Source organism: Chlorocebus sabaeus, chromosome 7, assembly GCF_047675955.1.
Source record: "Chlorocebus sabaeus isolate Y175 chromosome 7, mChlSab1.0.hap1, whole genome shotgun sequence".
Classification (NCBI taxonomy): Eukaryota; Metazoa; Chordata; class Mammalia; order Primates; family Cercopithecidae; genus Chlorocebus; species Chlorocebus sabaeus.
The window spans coordinates 44,917,600-44,935,302 of NC_132910.1; the positions used below are offsets into that span (position 1 = coordinate 44,917,600).

General features: G+C 34.8%; 1 protein-coding gene across 1 annotated transcript in view; it reads left to right on the forward strand.

Annotated features, from left to right (window-relative positions):
* GRID2 (glutamate ionotropic receptor delta type subunit 2) overlaps nt 1–17,703 on the forward strand; it is a 1,473,259-nt gene that overhangs the window by 1,136,321 nt on the left and 319,235 nt on the right. The window contains exon 10 of the mRNA XM_007999282.3: nt 305–502. Coding sequence (XP_007997473.3) covers nt 305–502 — 198 coding nt within the window. The remainder of the gene's footprint in view (nt 1–304; nt 503–17,703) is intronic.

The window sequence follows — 17,703 nt, forward strand, 5'->3', positions numbered from 1 at the left end:
ATTGAGGAATCTCAGATGGGTCCTCAGATGGCAAGGAAAATAAACTCATGGACCCTAATTTTTTAAATTACTTTTATCTAATTTTTGATATGGTGATAATTAAAAGGGAGATGATAAGAAATTGAATTATTAAGCATTGTTAAATAATATGATGCATTAATAATGCATAAGTTATACTCCTGAGTTGCGTTGTTTCAAAGTATAAAGCAATTTTTAGATTTAATCAAAACTCTTTAAGGAATTAATCTTTGCTTTTAGGGAGCACTATAGATTGACATCAGAAATTTCTCTTATTTCCATGTAGGAAGAACCTTTTGTGATGGTCTCTGAAAATGTCTTGGGTAAGCCGAAGAAATACCAGGGCTTCTCCATTGATGTTTTGGATGCCTTATCTAACTACCTGGGTTTTAACTATGAAATTTATGTAGCACCGGATCACAAATATGGAAGCCCACAAGAAGATGGGACATGGAATGGCTTGGTAGGAGAACTTGTCTTTAAGGTAAGAATTAATTAAGTTATTTGTCTCATACTTAAAGGTTCAATTATTTGTCTCGTACCTAAAGTTTCAACAGTAACACCTTGAAGCTAATTTCATATAAAATAAGTGCGATGTGTTTAGGTTGGTTAAGCATTAGGTGGTGGAGTTGAGTACAAAAGTCTCACTCAATACTATTTTATGAACTTTGTGGAAAAAAAAGTAGATGACAAAATAGACCAAATGTTAAAGTATATCCTGTGGTAGAAGAGGGTTTAGAGGAAGGCCTTTTCTTTGCTCAACTTATACCCCAAAAACTGTATATGATACATGATGAAATCACAATGTAACATACACACGCAATTAGTACTATTGTTTTCTTTTTAAAAATGTGATGTTATTGGAAAAAAACAATGCACTACTTAGAAACTAATCATTTCATTTTGGAATCTAATCAAGATAGGTTTATACATACGTGTATATTTTTCTTTGTTCTTTCAATTCTCAGAAAAGTGTTTAAAACCTGTGTCTTTCTTCAGTCCTGTCAGAATCTGCTTCAGTTTTTTGAGGCTCTGTTATTAGGCCCATAGACATTTATAATTATTAAGTTTTCCTCATAAATTATTGACTAGTTGGGTTTAAGTTTATAACTTACTATTTGGTTTATATGTATACTATTTTTTTCTCTGTTACTTCTTTTCCTGTTTTTCTTGGGGTTAATTAAATATATTTCAGTACTTGATTTTGTTGCTCTTACTGCCCTTTTAGTTGTCTCCCTTTGTATTTTGGTTCGTGGTTAGTCTAAAGGTCATAATATGCATTCTTAACTTACCACATTCTATCTAAAGTTAATATTGTACCACTTCATATAAAAAGTAATAAACTTTCAGCAATATAATTTTATTTACACTCACCCTATCATTTTTGCTATTGTGGTCACATATTTATATTTTATTAACCTCATACCAAATATCATAGTTTTTTATTTAAATAGTTATTGTTTTTTAAAGGTACAAAAAGAAAAAAAAGACAGTTATTGGGATATAATCACTTATTTACCATGTCTGGGGCTCTTTATTCCTTACATATATTTGAGCTCCCATTTGGTATAATGTACTTCAACCTGAAGAACTTTCTTTAGAGTGTCTTGAAGTGCAGTGCTACATAGGTAGCATATATTCTCAACTTTTGTCTACCTTGAAGTGTCTTTTTTAACCCTCATTTTGAAACGATATTCTTACTGGACATCAAACTCTGAATTCACAGGGTTTTTTAATGTTCATCATTTTAAAGTTGTGATTCTATCACTTTTGCCCTCTATTTTTTCTGATGAGAAATTAGCCATCATCTGTATCCTGATTCTTTATATGTAGTATATTTTTGTATGTGTTGGTGGCTGTTTTACAATTTTCTCTTCACTTTTTGGTGTTTAGAAATTGAACTGTGATGTTCTAGATATGATTTTCTTTGCATTTATTGTGCTGGGAATTCACTAAATTTCTGGGATAGGTTATATTTAGTAAATATAGGGAATTATTTCTTCACATTTTTTTTTACCTTCTTTCCTTTCTCTTCTTGATTTGAGGCTCAGAGAATATTCAAGTTAGATCACGTAATGTCTCCTAAGTCACAGAGGCCTTGCTTCTTTTATTAAGATATTTTTTACTCCCTGACCTTCAGATTTAACAATTTGTCTTGATCTGCCTTCAAGTTTACTGATATTCTGCCGTCTTCAATTTTTTTTTAAGTCCATTCAGTAGCTTTTTCATTCTAGATTGCTTATTTTTTCTTTCCGGAATTTCAAATTTTTGAAATAAATTTTGTGTTTCTGCTGAGATTTCCTATCTTTTTTTATCAGTTTTGACTATCTTAAAAGTTCATGATCACATTTATAATGGCTTCTTTAAAGTCCTTGTTTGCTAAAATGTCAACATCTTACCATCTCGGAATACATTGCATTTTCCTGGTTCTTCACATTTCTGGTTACATTTGATTATATATTGGACTTTGTGGTTGATATGTTGTTAAGACTTGTGATTATATCTCTGAAATTGTATATTCTGAAAAGGATTGATTTTCGTTTCAGTGGATAGTTAAATCACTATCTGTTCCTCTTGAATTCGTGAGATTTAGCTTTAAACATTGTTAAGTCTATTTGATGTAATCTCAGTTCCTAGGGCAAATCCCTTGGTTTTTGTAATCCACACATTTCTAACATACAGCCTTCTGGAGTTTCTGGGGAAAGTCTGTGGTTTTCCTCAAGCCCTTCTGACTTAGAGGAACTCAAAATTCAATCTATATCTTCCCTGTCATAGACAACAATTGTAATCCCCTCTTTAGCACGTTTAGCCTTCTAGCCATTACTGTTTGCTAATTTTCCTAGGATCTCTCCCATATATATGCAGTTTAGGGGTCAGCTAAGGATTTTAGAAAGCTTATACACAGATTTTGGGGTCACTCCTCTGTGGCATCCTCCTCCTTGTGTTTCGCTTTTCAATTTCTGGGAACCCTAGCTGATTCAAACTCCATCCTCTGACAAGTTAGTTAATAAGGCTGACTTTCTGCTTGAGTGCTGTCCACCCCATCCCAGCTAAACTGAAGTGGGTCCTCAATGACTAAGCCTTATAAAGGAGGGCTCCACCCAGTGCAGGTATTATTTTCGAGGATACCCTGCAGTTTCTGCCTGATTTGGGTTGCTCTCCAGTCCTTTCTATATATTTGTTTTCAATTTGATCCTCAATTTTCAATTTTTATTCTTATAGGACTAGTCCAATAAAAGCTAGTACATCATTGCTAGAACTGGAATAATTTCTCAAATGCTTTAAAGTACTCAGAAGGCTAAAGGATCTAACCTAAATTGTTTGCAAGGAATGGAGAAAAGTGGAAATAAAAGGTTTCTTAAGGCAGTGGTAGGGAAAATAATAAAGCTATTTCTATATTCTATAAAATCCTAATGAATTTGGTCTATTTAATACATAAGTTACATATAGAATTTTATTGCCAAAGCATTAATATCATTATTTTTAATAGAAAATGGGCAATCATCAGTCCTCATCCTTCTTATTAAAACCATGCCACTTCATCTTCTATTCTTTTAAAACTCACAAATTCAGTGTTCTACCTTTATATTTCTAAGAACTCTTTCCTGATCTAAACCCAGATTAGCAATTATGTTAAAATTAGTGTAAAGAAAAGGCATTATACAAATTTATTCTATATAGATAGTGGTTAAAATCCTTAATGAGTTATTATGCTAATAAACTACACTTGCTAGATGCAAATTAAACATAAAAAGCATTCAAATTAGTATGTTGATGTTGTTTTTAATTTGTTTTATGTGCTTGCACTAGTTAGTTTAATTTTGGAGACTTGCTTTTTCACCTATAAAATGAGGAGTCCAAGTATGTTAATGGTAAGATCACTTCCAAATACTGTGTTTTGAAAATATGTTTATTGTATAACAATCATATACAAGAAATAAAATGTTTTACATAAACAGTCAGTTTCACTGTATTATTTACATGTAAGAGCATGTCATCATTGTATGATAATTTATAGTTTAGTGGGAGTTCTTTTGCAAACAAAATTGAGGCTTAAAGAAGTTGACACATGATTTTTAGACAGAAAAGTTATAAAACTGTTCATTGGAACTAGGTTTTTATTTTGTTCAAGTGGATATTTAGTCACTCTGACTAATCTTTAGGAAAACTATTAAGCAGGTGGAGGAGAAGAAACCTACAAAAAAGACTTGGATTAGATAGAGAGACTAAAAGAAAATTGAGAAAAAGGGTTGTCATGAATGCCAACAGAAAATAACATTTCAAGAAGGAAAGAGCAGGCAACATTAGAAAATGACTATCAAGTTAAAGGTATATAATGTTCCCTTAACTGTATTCTGTTATCAGTAGAGATATAAGTTCTAATTTTTAACAATTACAAATGTTAATTCAATTACATAAATGATACTTTAATAAAATACCATAAAATAATTTAACTTTCCAAGAAAATTCATCGTATTTAAACTTTATGAGGTGTATTTACCCCTATGAAGCAAAATTACACTGTTGAAATGGCATAAAAATATTACCATGGAGTTCCAGAAAAGCAAGCTTATTATTGTTATTATACCTTCTGATAATATAGATACTTTTGTGAATCTAAGTATATATTAAATAAATATTGCCAATGAATGTCTGTACAAGACAATAAGAATTTTAAAATTAACAGGATTAACTCATGTGTGCCTAAGGGGCTACCAAACTTAAAAGATCGTTTCACATAGTGCAGTTGTATATGTCATCATGATTATGCACAAACCATCACATTAAAGAAGAGTCAAAGAAGAAATGACGGAAAGTGAGCTCTAAATTCATATGATTATTCCACAGTGATTAGATCTCATGTTAGAGAGTTTCCTCATTAAAACCAGAAGTCAGTGGTCCAGTACATACCTACTTTTAAGAGAGGAAAATGCAGTCAGAGAGAGCGAGCGAATGATTGATATGATGTACATATGGAGTCTATTTAAAAACTAATAATATAGTAAAGTCTCCTCAAGTCCTTCTCTGCCTCACTACTTTTATAATTTTCTGCAACTAATGTGTTCTTAAGATTTATGAAAACACAAATCTGGCCAAAAGATGTTGAACAGATAAATGAGAGGTATCTTCTGCTCAGTACAGGAGAAATATTTAAGGGTGAGTTAATGTAACTGAGAAATTACTTTCTCCTAGTTTAGAAGGGAAGAGAGGCCCACAGATAACTTTATATAAGAAATAAAAAGTGTATCAAGTTTAGGATAGAAGTACCAAAAAAAATTAAAAACAAAGATAACTTAGATACAGTTGGATGATTGATGATGTAGTTTCTTCTTTCGCTGGCTTTCAAGTCAGCAGCTTTTAAAGTGGAGTATTTAGGGGTACCAGACTTTCCGAGGGGCAAGCCAGTATATTTGGCCCAGAAAAATTTCAAGGAGTTGAGTGACATTTTGAAATAGAAACTAAAAACTTCCTTTTTCATATATTATTTTGTTTGAAAAATATTTCTATAAAGTAAAAAAATACAGAAATTAAATCTTAATGCTAAACTGTATCTCATTTAAACCGTAATTAGAATTGACCCATGGATATCTAAATTATTTTTTAAAGACTCTATCCATACCATTGTAAGCTGCATTTTTAATAAAATTTCATTTTTATAGACACTGAATCCATAGATTGTATACTAATCAAATCATGACTCAATTCAGAAAAAAATGTTTTATACCTAAAACTTTATAGTCACTGGTTACTTAATAAAGATTGTAATTTTAATTTGCATGCCAATTTTTGATGCAAAATTACTTTGGTGATCAAGAAAAGATTTTCAAACATACATTTCTATTGTATTTGAATTACAATTTTGTGAGGGTAGGGCAGAATATAAATATAGTTCAAGCATAAAACCAAATGATATAAATATTCTACCTATTAAAGCATGAGGTCAAATCACTATGATATTCAGAATCTAACAGATATATTTTTAAAAGTGACTTGACAATTTTATTTTAAGTCATCAATATTTACAACACAATATACATAAGTCAGTGCCAACACCCACTCAGGAAAATGAAAACCATTCCTAGAATTTTGAAAAGAGGAAAATTTAATATGGTGGGTTGATCACAAAGGTGCTAGAAGGAATCAAAGAGCAAATGATGAACAGAGTAGGACGTTGGAAAAGCAAAAGGAAAATAGTAAAATACAGATAGCAAGTGCTACTGATGTGTCAGTTGATTTCATCTACCAGACATATTCCCCTTGATCAGACCTGGAATTCCCAAAAAGTTGCTGCCTGTGCCTTAGCTGCTGGGATCGAGAATCGCCTACTGCCACTGCTGCTGCAGCCACTGAAATAATCATTTAAAGCAGAAGGCTCTTCTCTTTCTTTTTCTGTCTCTCTTCAGTGATTTCCCTCTGGTGGAAATTATGGAGAAGTCAGATAGCAAAGGAGCCTGGGAAATCTGGTTTGCAGATTTCCATCCCTATAAGGCTCACAGTATATAGTGGAGTAGAAAGTCGTAGGTATGGGTTTAAGAGAAAACAGGTAATGATCAGTACTGTCTGTAAATTGCACCCTTTATAATTGTCTAAATGATTGAAAAATTAATATGTTAATTATAAATGTGGAGAGGTACATACTTAAAAAATTCCTTCAAGGGTTATATGAAGAAGAAAGCTTGATGGTTATTACAATGGAAGATTTATTTTATATAAAGAACGTGACTGGTAGTTTTGGATTGAAAATAATCTGTTCTTTCAGCCTTATTTTACCTGGGCGTTTCCGCCACCTGGAAATTAAGTCTCTTCATGCTAACGGATTATCAATTGCTAAGTTATGTGACAATAATTTTACTCCCCAAGGAAAATAGATCTAACAATGGAATAAAGCCAGAACCCAGGAAAATGGAAAAAAAAGAAGGATAAGTGGACTAAATTATAAATCTGTAAAATTAGGATAAAGTACTTATACTTAGCACGTAACTATTTATAGTGATGTTTCCATGTTAAAATATAGCACCATTGAGAGTTGTATCTCTCAATTTCTAAAATACTAATATAACACTAGGCTTTTTTGTCACTGCACCCACCCCCGTGGTTTGATGAGAGTAAAGAATGTTTTCGAAAGCAGACATATAATATTGGAGTGTAATAAGATACCATTTAGTAATTATAATGCCAATAACCTCATTTTCTGAGGAATAAAATGCTCCCAAGACTAAACAGAATAAATCAGCTGCACAGGGCTACACAGCTTTCCTCATTTTTCATGGTTGACACAAAGTTTGGCAATTCTTTAGTTTTACTAGGTAAATAAATTTCTATGGTGGGTATTTTAATTCATCAATGCACTAACAATAGAAAGAATATATTTACCTGGAAGCTTTATAAATATTTTATTGTTTTGTTTTATTTTATTTTATTTTATTTTATTTTATTTTATTTTATTTTATTTTATTTTATTTTATTTAGAGATGGAGTCCTTCTGTTGCCCTAGCTAGAATGCAGTGGTGCAATCTCAGCTCACTGCAACCTGTGCCTCCTGGGTTCAAGCGATTCTCCTGCCTCAGCCTCCCAGGTAGCTGTGATTATAGGCACCTGCCATCATACCTGGCTAATTTTTGTATTTTTAGTAGACACGGGGTTTCGTCATGTTGGCCGGAATGGTCTTGAACTCCTGACCTCAGGTAATCTGCCCACCTTAGCCTTCTAAAGTGCTGGAATTACTGGCATGAGCCACTGCACCCTGCCTATACATATTTCAAAATATATACCACTTAGCATGAGTTAATCACATGCCATGGTCGAAGTGCTATGGAGGGATGCAAGTGTGAATAAGACATAGACATTGATCATGAAAACATTTTGTTGATGGCCTCTATGTGCTATGCTCTGTGCTAGGCACTGGAGATACAAAGATAAATAAAACATGGTTCTTGCCTTTGAAGAGATCTTGTCTTAATGAGAAACACAGAGGTTAAACTAGACGCTTATAATACAGTGCAATGATAGAGAAGCACTAAGAAAGCAACAAGGAAGATAGAGTAAAGGTAAATTTCTTGAAGGAGGAGAAATATAGTCTGATGACAAAATAACAAGGAGTAATTAGGTAAAGAGGGATTGGCAGAAAGTGAAGGACATCTAGTGACAGCCACAGGAGTAGAAGTAAAGGTAGAAAGGTTAGAAATAGCATGGAAAGCAGGACAAAATTTATGAGAATTTTGCAGCACTCCAAGCAAATAGTGATGAGAATCTATCCTACCGTACTAATGTTGTGAATAAAATGAAAGAGAGGAAATCAGAGATAAAAAGGAGGTAGGATAAACAGAATTTATTGACCAAAGTGAAGGGAGAAGTCCGGAATAATTCATCGGTTCATAGTACAAATACATAAAAGGATGGTTGTGTAACTAATTGGGACGGAGATTGCTGAAAAAGATTTAGAGGAGGAGGACAGTTTAGAATAGGGTAAGTTGGATATGTAGCACTCTGAAACTCACTGTGAAAGTGCAATAGGAAGTATACATTTGGGAGTCAGCAACCTGTGGGTGGTAGTTGAAATCATGCAAGTACATCAGATTGCCAAAAAGAACACATGGAGTAAGAGGATCACTGGGCTAATCTTAGGATGAAACCCAAAGAAAGCTGTCACTTAGGAATTGACAAAAGAAGAGGAATTTATGAAAAAAATAAGAAAGTTTCAAAAAATAAGCTATGACTAGCAATGTCAGAACTATTTGAGGTGTTGATAAGAACTGCCAAATGTTCACTAGATTGGCCATTTGGGAGTTGTTGGTTACCCAAGCCAGAACTCTTTTGGTAGCATAGTGGGAGAAAAAGCCAGACTGCAGAAGATGATGGGAAAAACTTGGATGTGAAAATGTGAAAAATGACATGCATATGTATTATTTTTTCAGAAATTTTAGATGGAGAGCAGAAGAGAGAAAGAGATAATAGTTGGAAGGGTCATTGGTTTTGGTAGACTTTTTGTTTATTTTTAAGTTAACAGAGACTTGAGTAAAAGTATAAACTAAGGAAGAAAAAGAAAGAAGGAAAACTTAATAGAAAGCCAGTTAATATGTGAAGGATAAATATCCCAGAACAGATTTGACTCCATCAAAAATGATTAAACTGAAAATTGATTTTGATGAGGTAAAGATGTTACTTTGATACTGAATATAATATGATGAGAATGTGTATGTTAATAATAAATAGGCAAGAGATTGGAAAATTTACAAAGATACTTTCTTATTCCTTCAAATTTCTTGATAAAAATTGGAGATTAAGTAAGTTGACAGTGATGGGAATATATATTATGTAACAGTCTACAGAAGAGTGGTGAAGATTGAAATAGACATTGAGGAAAGGGAAAGTGACTGCTAAATCAGAACAGATAATAGATCAGCGGCACTAAAGACTGAGTGGAGGTGTATATGAAACTGACACTTTTTCATTGCTGCTAGTTTACACAACGGTGTGACTTTCTTTAGCTGAGATTGAATGCCCAAGTCTAGAAGCAGAGATGAAAACATTCATATCAAGATTGAGACATGGTGGATAAACTTGGTAAGGGAATTAAGTGAGATGAAAGAAGAGCTAAAATGATCAAGGAAGCATAGCCATGATCAGAAACATAAACTTGGATAAAATTTTGGAAAAGTTAATAAGAAGATCAAATGAAGTTGAAAAACAGGTGAAGTATGGGTGAAGAAATGAAAGAGTAGGTTAGAAAGAGATGACCAGAGACTGAAATACAAAAGTTCTTAGAATTTGACCTTGACATTCATGGCAGAGTGTTAGAGAAGATAAAGGAAACAGGTTTAAAATAGCTCAAAATGGGGTGAGGGAGGGAGGGATGAATAGGTGAAGCATAGAGGATTTTCGGGGCGGTAAAACTATTTTGGATGATACTGTAATGATGGATACGCTGCTGACATTATGCACTAGTCAGAACCCATAGAAAGAATGAACTCTAATGTAAACTATACACCCTAGTTAATAATCATGTATTGATATGGGTTCATTGGCCAGGCAAGGTGTCTTATTCTATAATCCCAACACTTTGGGACGCCAAGATGGGAGGATACCTTGAGGCCAGGAGTTTGAGACCAACCTGGGCAACATAGAGAGACCCCCACCTCTAAAAAAAATTTAAAAAAGAAAATTAGATAGGCATGCTGGTGCATGGCTCTCGTCCCAGCTATTGAGAAGGCTGAAGTGGGAGGATACCTTGAGCTCAAGAGTTCGAGGCTGCAGTAAGCTCGAACTGCACTCTAGCCTTGATGACAGTGAGATCCGTCTCCAATAACGATTGTAAGGTTCATTGATTGTAACAAATGTACCTCACCAATGCAACATAGTAATAATAGGAGAAATTATTCACACTGCCTGCTCAATTTTTCTGAAAACCTAAAACTGGTTTAGAAAATAAAATCTATCTGAATCATGTCCCAAAATGATTGTTGTAGGGAATATCTACATTGATCCTGAAATCTATTAGCAGGTGGGTCAGTTTTTGTGTGAAGAGAAACATTTCGCCAGGTCTCAAAAGTTCTCAAAGAAGGAGGAGAAGATGCTATTGTGAGGTTTGTCTGGTAGAGGTGGTAAGACCTCAGAAAGCACATGCAATTGACAACATAAAACAAGAATGGAGATAGCATACATAGAGTCTCATTAATAAAGAACAAAAAAATGGCTTCCTTGAGTATCTAAGAAAGGCGAAATTCCATGGCCTCTAATAAAGAGTGAAAATGGTGGGAGATAATTCCCACACCATATCAGTTCAAAATAAGTATGTATTTTGCCCAAGCCATGCTCAAGCTCTTGCTCTTTTTCTGTGCCTCCTGTGCTCATCCCACACCTGCTGTCTAGGATCCTGCACACTGGGTTATTGATGTAGCTGGTCATGACACTTGGCTGATGGAGTTCATTTCAATACCCTAGTAGCTAATGTCAATAGAACTTTCGCTAATTTTCCAGTGTCCTTTTATTCATTAGGTGTTGACCTTTTATTTAAATCCCACATGGCCATTCAAAACATTTTCCACACTTTTCAAGCCTAGATTTCTAGTCTCTTCATTTTTTACACTTTCCTCATTTTCAGTTGTTAAACTCCATGGTTTACTGCAAAAGCTATGAGAATCTAGTTTAAGTCCCTTATGTTCTTAATATTCAACCTCAAAATCCTTTCGTGATTCTCTCATCCTTAGCGACACCAAAGGCATTAGTTATGGATACTGTTGACACATTTAATACCCTTGTGAGCCTAAAAGAGTTTTAAATCCTCTTTGAGTCACAGTGTCCACATCAGTGGAATGAAGCTATTGTGAAGTTGAACCAAGGAAATTAATTCAAGAATGTGTTGCAGGAAAAACAAATAGATCTGGTTGTATCTGTTGACTCGGATAGATTGCTAAAACCTTCCTCAGGTTCTGTGTTTTAAGAATGTAATAAATCCAACACATATTTGGAAGGTAGACTGCTAGGATTTGCTGTGGGGAGGTGAGAGAAAAAACAAAGCCAATGATCTCTTCTAAACTCAAAACTTTTTAATTTTGTCTTTTCAGCCACAGCAGCAGAAACCGAAAACAAAAACCAAACACAGCCTTTGTTTCCATTTTCCCCAGCTCCACTCACTATCTTGCTCCTAGCCACAATTATCTCTTCTCTGGACTGTAGTTGTAGTGATCCAATTACTCTCCCTTTCCACTCTTGACTGCCTTCAATATATTTTAACATAGCAGCCCGAGTGATCCAGTCATGTTCCTGCTGGAAGACTTTTGATGGGTTTCCATCCTACTCCGAGTAAAAACTGTCCTTAAAATTGTCTACATAATCTGCCCAATCAACTCTCTTTGTGATCTCTTTATCTCTCCCTCTGTCACCATGCTCCAAGCTTATGGTACCCCTTATATTTCCTTATACTCATTGAACTTGGCCTTTTCCATTTCCATCTCTCCTATCTGCCTAAAATGCTGTCCCCCCAGATATTTCTCTGTCCGCCTCATTTTTTTTTTCAGCATTTGCTTAAAAGTTATTAGAGAGGACTGCCATTGCCATCCTATTCAAAAGAACAGCTTCCATCCTTTGTGCTACCTATCTCTCTTATTCTGTTTTATTGTTCTTTGTAATGCTTATAATTATTTTATTATGTACTAAAATCGTTCATTTGTCTTCCTCTGGTAAAATGTAAGCTTAAGTTGGGGAGAGATTTCATATATTTGGTTTACTACTGAAGCCTCAATATCTAGAAAATATTTGTACATAAAAGAATGAATGGTGGCCACGTGGCATACATTAGATAGTAACACTCCCCTAATTAATAACCATTCAATGGGATCTCATTGATCTTTTTTAAAATCAATTAACCTACTATAGCCTACTAAATTTGAACTTTATGTAAAATGTTTTTATCTTTGTTGAAATACTACACTTTGAGCTTTTGTTCTTATTATTTTAAATATTTTGTCCATTAAGTAAACAACTTGTTATATTCAGCCACTCTCACTTCAAGTTAATTGACAGTGGTACCATTTATTGGCACAGAAGAAATGAATGAAGGAAATATTTGGCCAGGAGTTGCAGAATGTAAAATCAAAACTACTATTTTAGAAATGAGTAATAATAGCCAGATGCTATTCTAAAACTTTACAGGTATTGACTCCTTAGATGCTCATAATAATTTGATGAAATAGATTGTTATTATGCCCATTATGTAGATTTAAGACATCAAGTCATAGAGATTTTAAATACCTTGCTCAAGGTCACATAGCTAATAAGTGGAAGAACCAGGATATTAGCTTAAATTGTTGGATTCCATTCTCTTAACAACTATGGATATACTTTTTTGGAGCTCTCCAAATGGAAAATGAAATAAGTAATCTGATACATGAGTCTGGAGTTTGAATGAGGATATAGAATGGGCACAGGCATTTGAGGCCAATCTGCATTTAGATGAAGTTTAAATTGCCCCTCTACCTTTCTTTATCCCTACTTCTCTTTTATTTTCAGTCTCTTTCAAATTCTTGGTTCCTTCCCCGTTTCTTAAAAAAGGTATTCTCTATCTTGAAAATAACCTTCCCATATATTCTAAGCTAAATTAATTAGGTGTCTTTGGTTGCAAATGGCAATCCAATTGAAGTGAAAAGATAATTTAATTCTCACAAACTGGCCTATTCAGGGATGAGATCCAGGCTCCTTTCATCAGGCCTTGGTATCGCTTGCTCCATCTCAGCTGTGTTTTCTTTGTGTGTGTGTTGCCCCAACTCTCAGGCACGCTCTCCTCTCTTTGCAGTAACATGACTTTTAGTAGCTCTAGGCTTAGATTCCATCCTCTCTCTATCCCAATATAAACACAGATTCTCTTTTACCTGCAGTTCCAATACAGAGTCTCAGCTTTAACACTCACTGACTCTGACTACGAAGTACTGCGTTCAAGAGGAGGCAGTGCTCTCAATGCCAGGCCTACACCACTTGTCCAGGTGGAGCACAGAGAGTAGGAGTAGCTACACGCAAAACACCTAGAGCAAGCCTTGTGGAGTAGTGAATCCCAAGGAAAAGTGGGATGCTGTTATCAGAAGAAGGTGAAGTAGATATCAAACAGGAAAAACAAAAGATATCCTTCAGGGACTTAAAAACAATAGAATAAGTTACAAGGAAACTGTCAATAGTTACATGTGCACAAACATTTAAATCAACAGTAATAAAAAGTCATAATGAACTAAATTACAAACAAAATGTTAGAAAATATTCATTAAAGTGTAATGGTGACTTGTGTCACTGCTTCACTGCTACATGAAGAAGTCAAAATCAACAATACTAAGACCCCACTGAATAGATATAAAAGATATGAACTTAGAGTTTCAAAAGGAGAAACTAGTAGGCAGTATAAATCCAAAAGCAAATATATTGCAATGGAGAAAGGCAGTTAATAATTTTTTAGAAAGTTAAGTTTATGAAATATGTTTGGTTAGTGCGTTTGTAAACTAAAGCTATAGCTCTGTGTTATATATGCTTGGAATTATTTAATATGTTGTATTTCATAATAAAACATCACCAGAATTTGATGACATACTTGTCATCAATAATAGATTTGACAACACTGCAATTAACACAAAACACTGCAGTTAACACAGAAGGAATTTAAAAGCCTAGCTTGAGACTGACCATATAACAATTATACTAGCACTGATAGAGAGCTTACTTATTCCTGACACCATCTCACATACTAAGTATTTATTACCTCTCAGTACTCACAACAATAAGTACTACTATTATCCCAACGTTGCAGATGATGAAACAGAGAGAGGTGAAGTAACTTGCCCATGGTCACATAGCCAAGTTGTAGAGAATTAATGATTCAAATTTAGGAAGTTTGGCTCCAGGATCCAAGTGCTTATCTCCTTTACCAGTTTCCAGAGAAAAACAGAGTTTTAATATACGTTTTGTCTCCAGAGCATTTAAATAAACCCAGTTACATGTCAGTGAGAAAAACAATACTCAAACAGTTCAGAGCTGTGTTTTTTTTTTTAAACCTGCAAATTTGAAAAAGGTTCAGATAGGAGTTCAGACACAGTATGAGTAGAAGACAAAACATAAGATTATATACAGAAAGATTTGGGGTGTGATGTAAAAGATTTGCATTTCTAAACTTCTCAAAAGTCACACTTCTTTCTCAAACACCTGTGTCTTCTTTCCACAAAAAAATTTAAAACTTTTAGAAAGGCCTGCAATCTACTCTACAGTCTGTATCTCACTTCCCTCTTGCATTTAATCACACTCCATTTAGATGACATTCAACTTTAATCTGCCTAGACTGCCTGTACTCACTTCATCATCCTAAATTCTCAACCCTAGCTAAACTTGCACTTTGTCCCATAAGACTTTCAAACTACTCCCATCTCTTAGTAATCTTGTCTTCTAAGAACACCTACTCCACTTCTTCTCAAATTACCTTTGTGTAATATTACACATCTATCTATATATATCTACATCTACATTTATAAATGTGTATATATACAATCTTAGGGAGAAAGAATGAGAGAAAGAGAGGGAGAGAGAGACCTTCTTCCCTGTTTTGGAAACCAGAAAGCTAAGGTTATGTTTACTTTGTATGCCAAGTACACAGCAGTATGCCCTAAATTCATCCATTTATCTGCGCATGTTTTTGAATGCATGTTGTAATGTGGGCACTGTGCCTGGCATCATAGATACAAAGGAGTAGAAGATACTGTTCCTTGGCCTTCAAAGATCTCTGAGTGCACATGAAAAACAAATGTGTAGATAAATAATTAAAACACAGTGTGAAAAATGCCATAGGGTATTACATACAGGGTGCCATGGCAACTCAGGGGCCGAGTGGCAGCTTCTGCCTGGGGAGTTGAAAAGATTTCACAGAAGAGGAGAAATTTAAGCTAGGTCTTAGAGATAGGTAGGAGTATAAGAGGCAACAATAGGGATAATTATAAAAGCATGTTTGCCGTGATAAAGAGTTTGCACCTTATCATTTAGCCAGTACAAATTATAGAAGAGTTTTACAAAAGAGAAAAATGTGATTTAATTTATGTTTGAGAAAGATAGCTGAGGTAGGCCAGAGAATGCACTGGAGTGAGGAAGAGAAAAAACAAATGGCTTTTTCAACAATCTAGAGAAGAATAATGGAATGTCTAAATTAAAACAACAGTAATAGGAGACTAACAAAAAGAATGAGTTTGAGAAAACAGTTAATATTCTATGGCATAATAATGGAAACTGATTAACTTGGAGAAGAAGAGAAGGAAAGGTTGAGACTTGGTGAGAAATTTTGCAGAGAAAATTGGGCAGATGAACACTCCGCAACAAAAATAGGGGATACAGAAGGAAAAGCAGATTGGAAAAGGGCAACAGGGACACAGAATTTGGCTATAGACATTTTGATTTTGTGTTACCTGAGGAACATTCTCATGGAATTGTCTAGGAACAATTAGTAAGTGAGCATCTGGAACCCAAGTGAATAATGTTGAGAATTTCCAACATTCCATTGGGAATGTTGGAGTAATAGGAAGATCATGCACAGAATGATTATTTAAGGTCCTAAACTATTCCACCTGAGCCTGGGTAAGGAGCACAGGTGTTAATTATTTTTGCTGTGAGGGGAAATAATTTAAAAACTAGAGGGAGGAGAGAGTTAACTTTGGGAAGAGTCCAGAGAACCTGAGAATGTGAAGAGTTGCCCCCTTTTCCACCCACACTGGAGCGGGGCATGCCAGGGGCAGTTGGGAAGGATCAGGCATCATTCCTATAAGGTCAAGCCTATCTCTCTATGCCAGCAGAAGATGCTGCAGGGAGGCACAATTCCCACCATTCTGACCACTGTTTCCTAGGCAGTAAAGTTTAGGGTGGCAGGAACACCTATGATTCCCATGGTCTAGAGGAGGAGGAGGAGCTGACAAGGACAAAGGCCAGGGAGGGCCTTGTGCAGGGAGAGCTCACCACCCACTGGGATCAGGAGAAGGCCCTGTTATGAGGCAATGCTTGTGAATGAAGAAGGGATCTCAGCTGGATGCCAGAAAGCCATCAAAAATGTTCCATGATCACACAAAAGAGTCTTACATGTTTTCATTACTGCAAACCAGCCTTGAAAATATATGTATGGGCCAACAAAACTGCCCACCAAAGAAGAATTTCTCCCCTACAACACACCTGCCAGTGACAGTCTTGTGGTAAATGCTTGCAGTCCTTGTGAAATGAGAAGATAGCTTTGCAAAGGGGAACAGAGTAGAATACGTAAAAAGAAGGGAAGCCCTTATAGAGACTTTAAATTGGACAGTGGCTAAGATTTTCATTCTTACATGAGATTAAACAAGTAGTAATAGACAGATTGAGTTTCCCAGAGTATTTCAGCTGTACACAGGCAGGCAGTTAAAAAGAAATACATGTGGTCATAAGAATACATGTTTGCACGTCTGAATGGTGAGTGTTCAAATTAATCCACTGGATATGCATATAGGATGAAACTAAAACATAGATGTGGGAGATCATACAACCTGTTTGTACATAAGTACAAGAGAAAAGCATGGCCAAAAATATTTGTTGTTGTTAGGGAAGGATTTTAACACTAATGAAGGAAAAGGATAAAGAGAGATCTGTGAAAGGAAATAAATTATGTATATGCAAATGACTTAGTGAATGGTTGTAGGAGCAATTTTCTAAATTTGCAGGTGATATTTAATTGGCAGACATTGCAAACAGCAAGGAGCAATTCAATCAGATAAAGGACTTGAATCATTAAGTACTTGGCCTAATAGATGGCAAGCACAGATAAGTGGTGAATAATAAGTCTTGAATCAAAACGAAAGAACAGAGAGTGAATATTTGCCAAAGGGAATGATGCCATCCAGGAATGGCTCTTAGATTTAAGGAGAACTTATAGACAAGGACAAAAAAAATTCAGTAAAATATTATAAATAAAAAGATTTGGTAGATTACAGGTTATCCAACTGAAGCTATGATGGGAAAATCTGATAACTTAAGGATAGATAAATCCGAAATCCACTGTTGGCTATTGAAATGCCATCTATTACCTAGAATTTCATCTATCCCTGATCATGGTTTGGAGATAAAAGTAATGAGTAAGATAACATCCCAGCATATAAGAAGGTAGAGATTTGGGTGAGGATACTATAAGTAACTTTTAAAGGGCATTTCAGA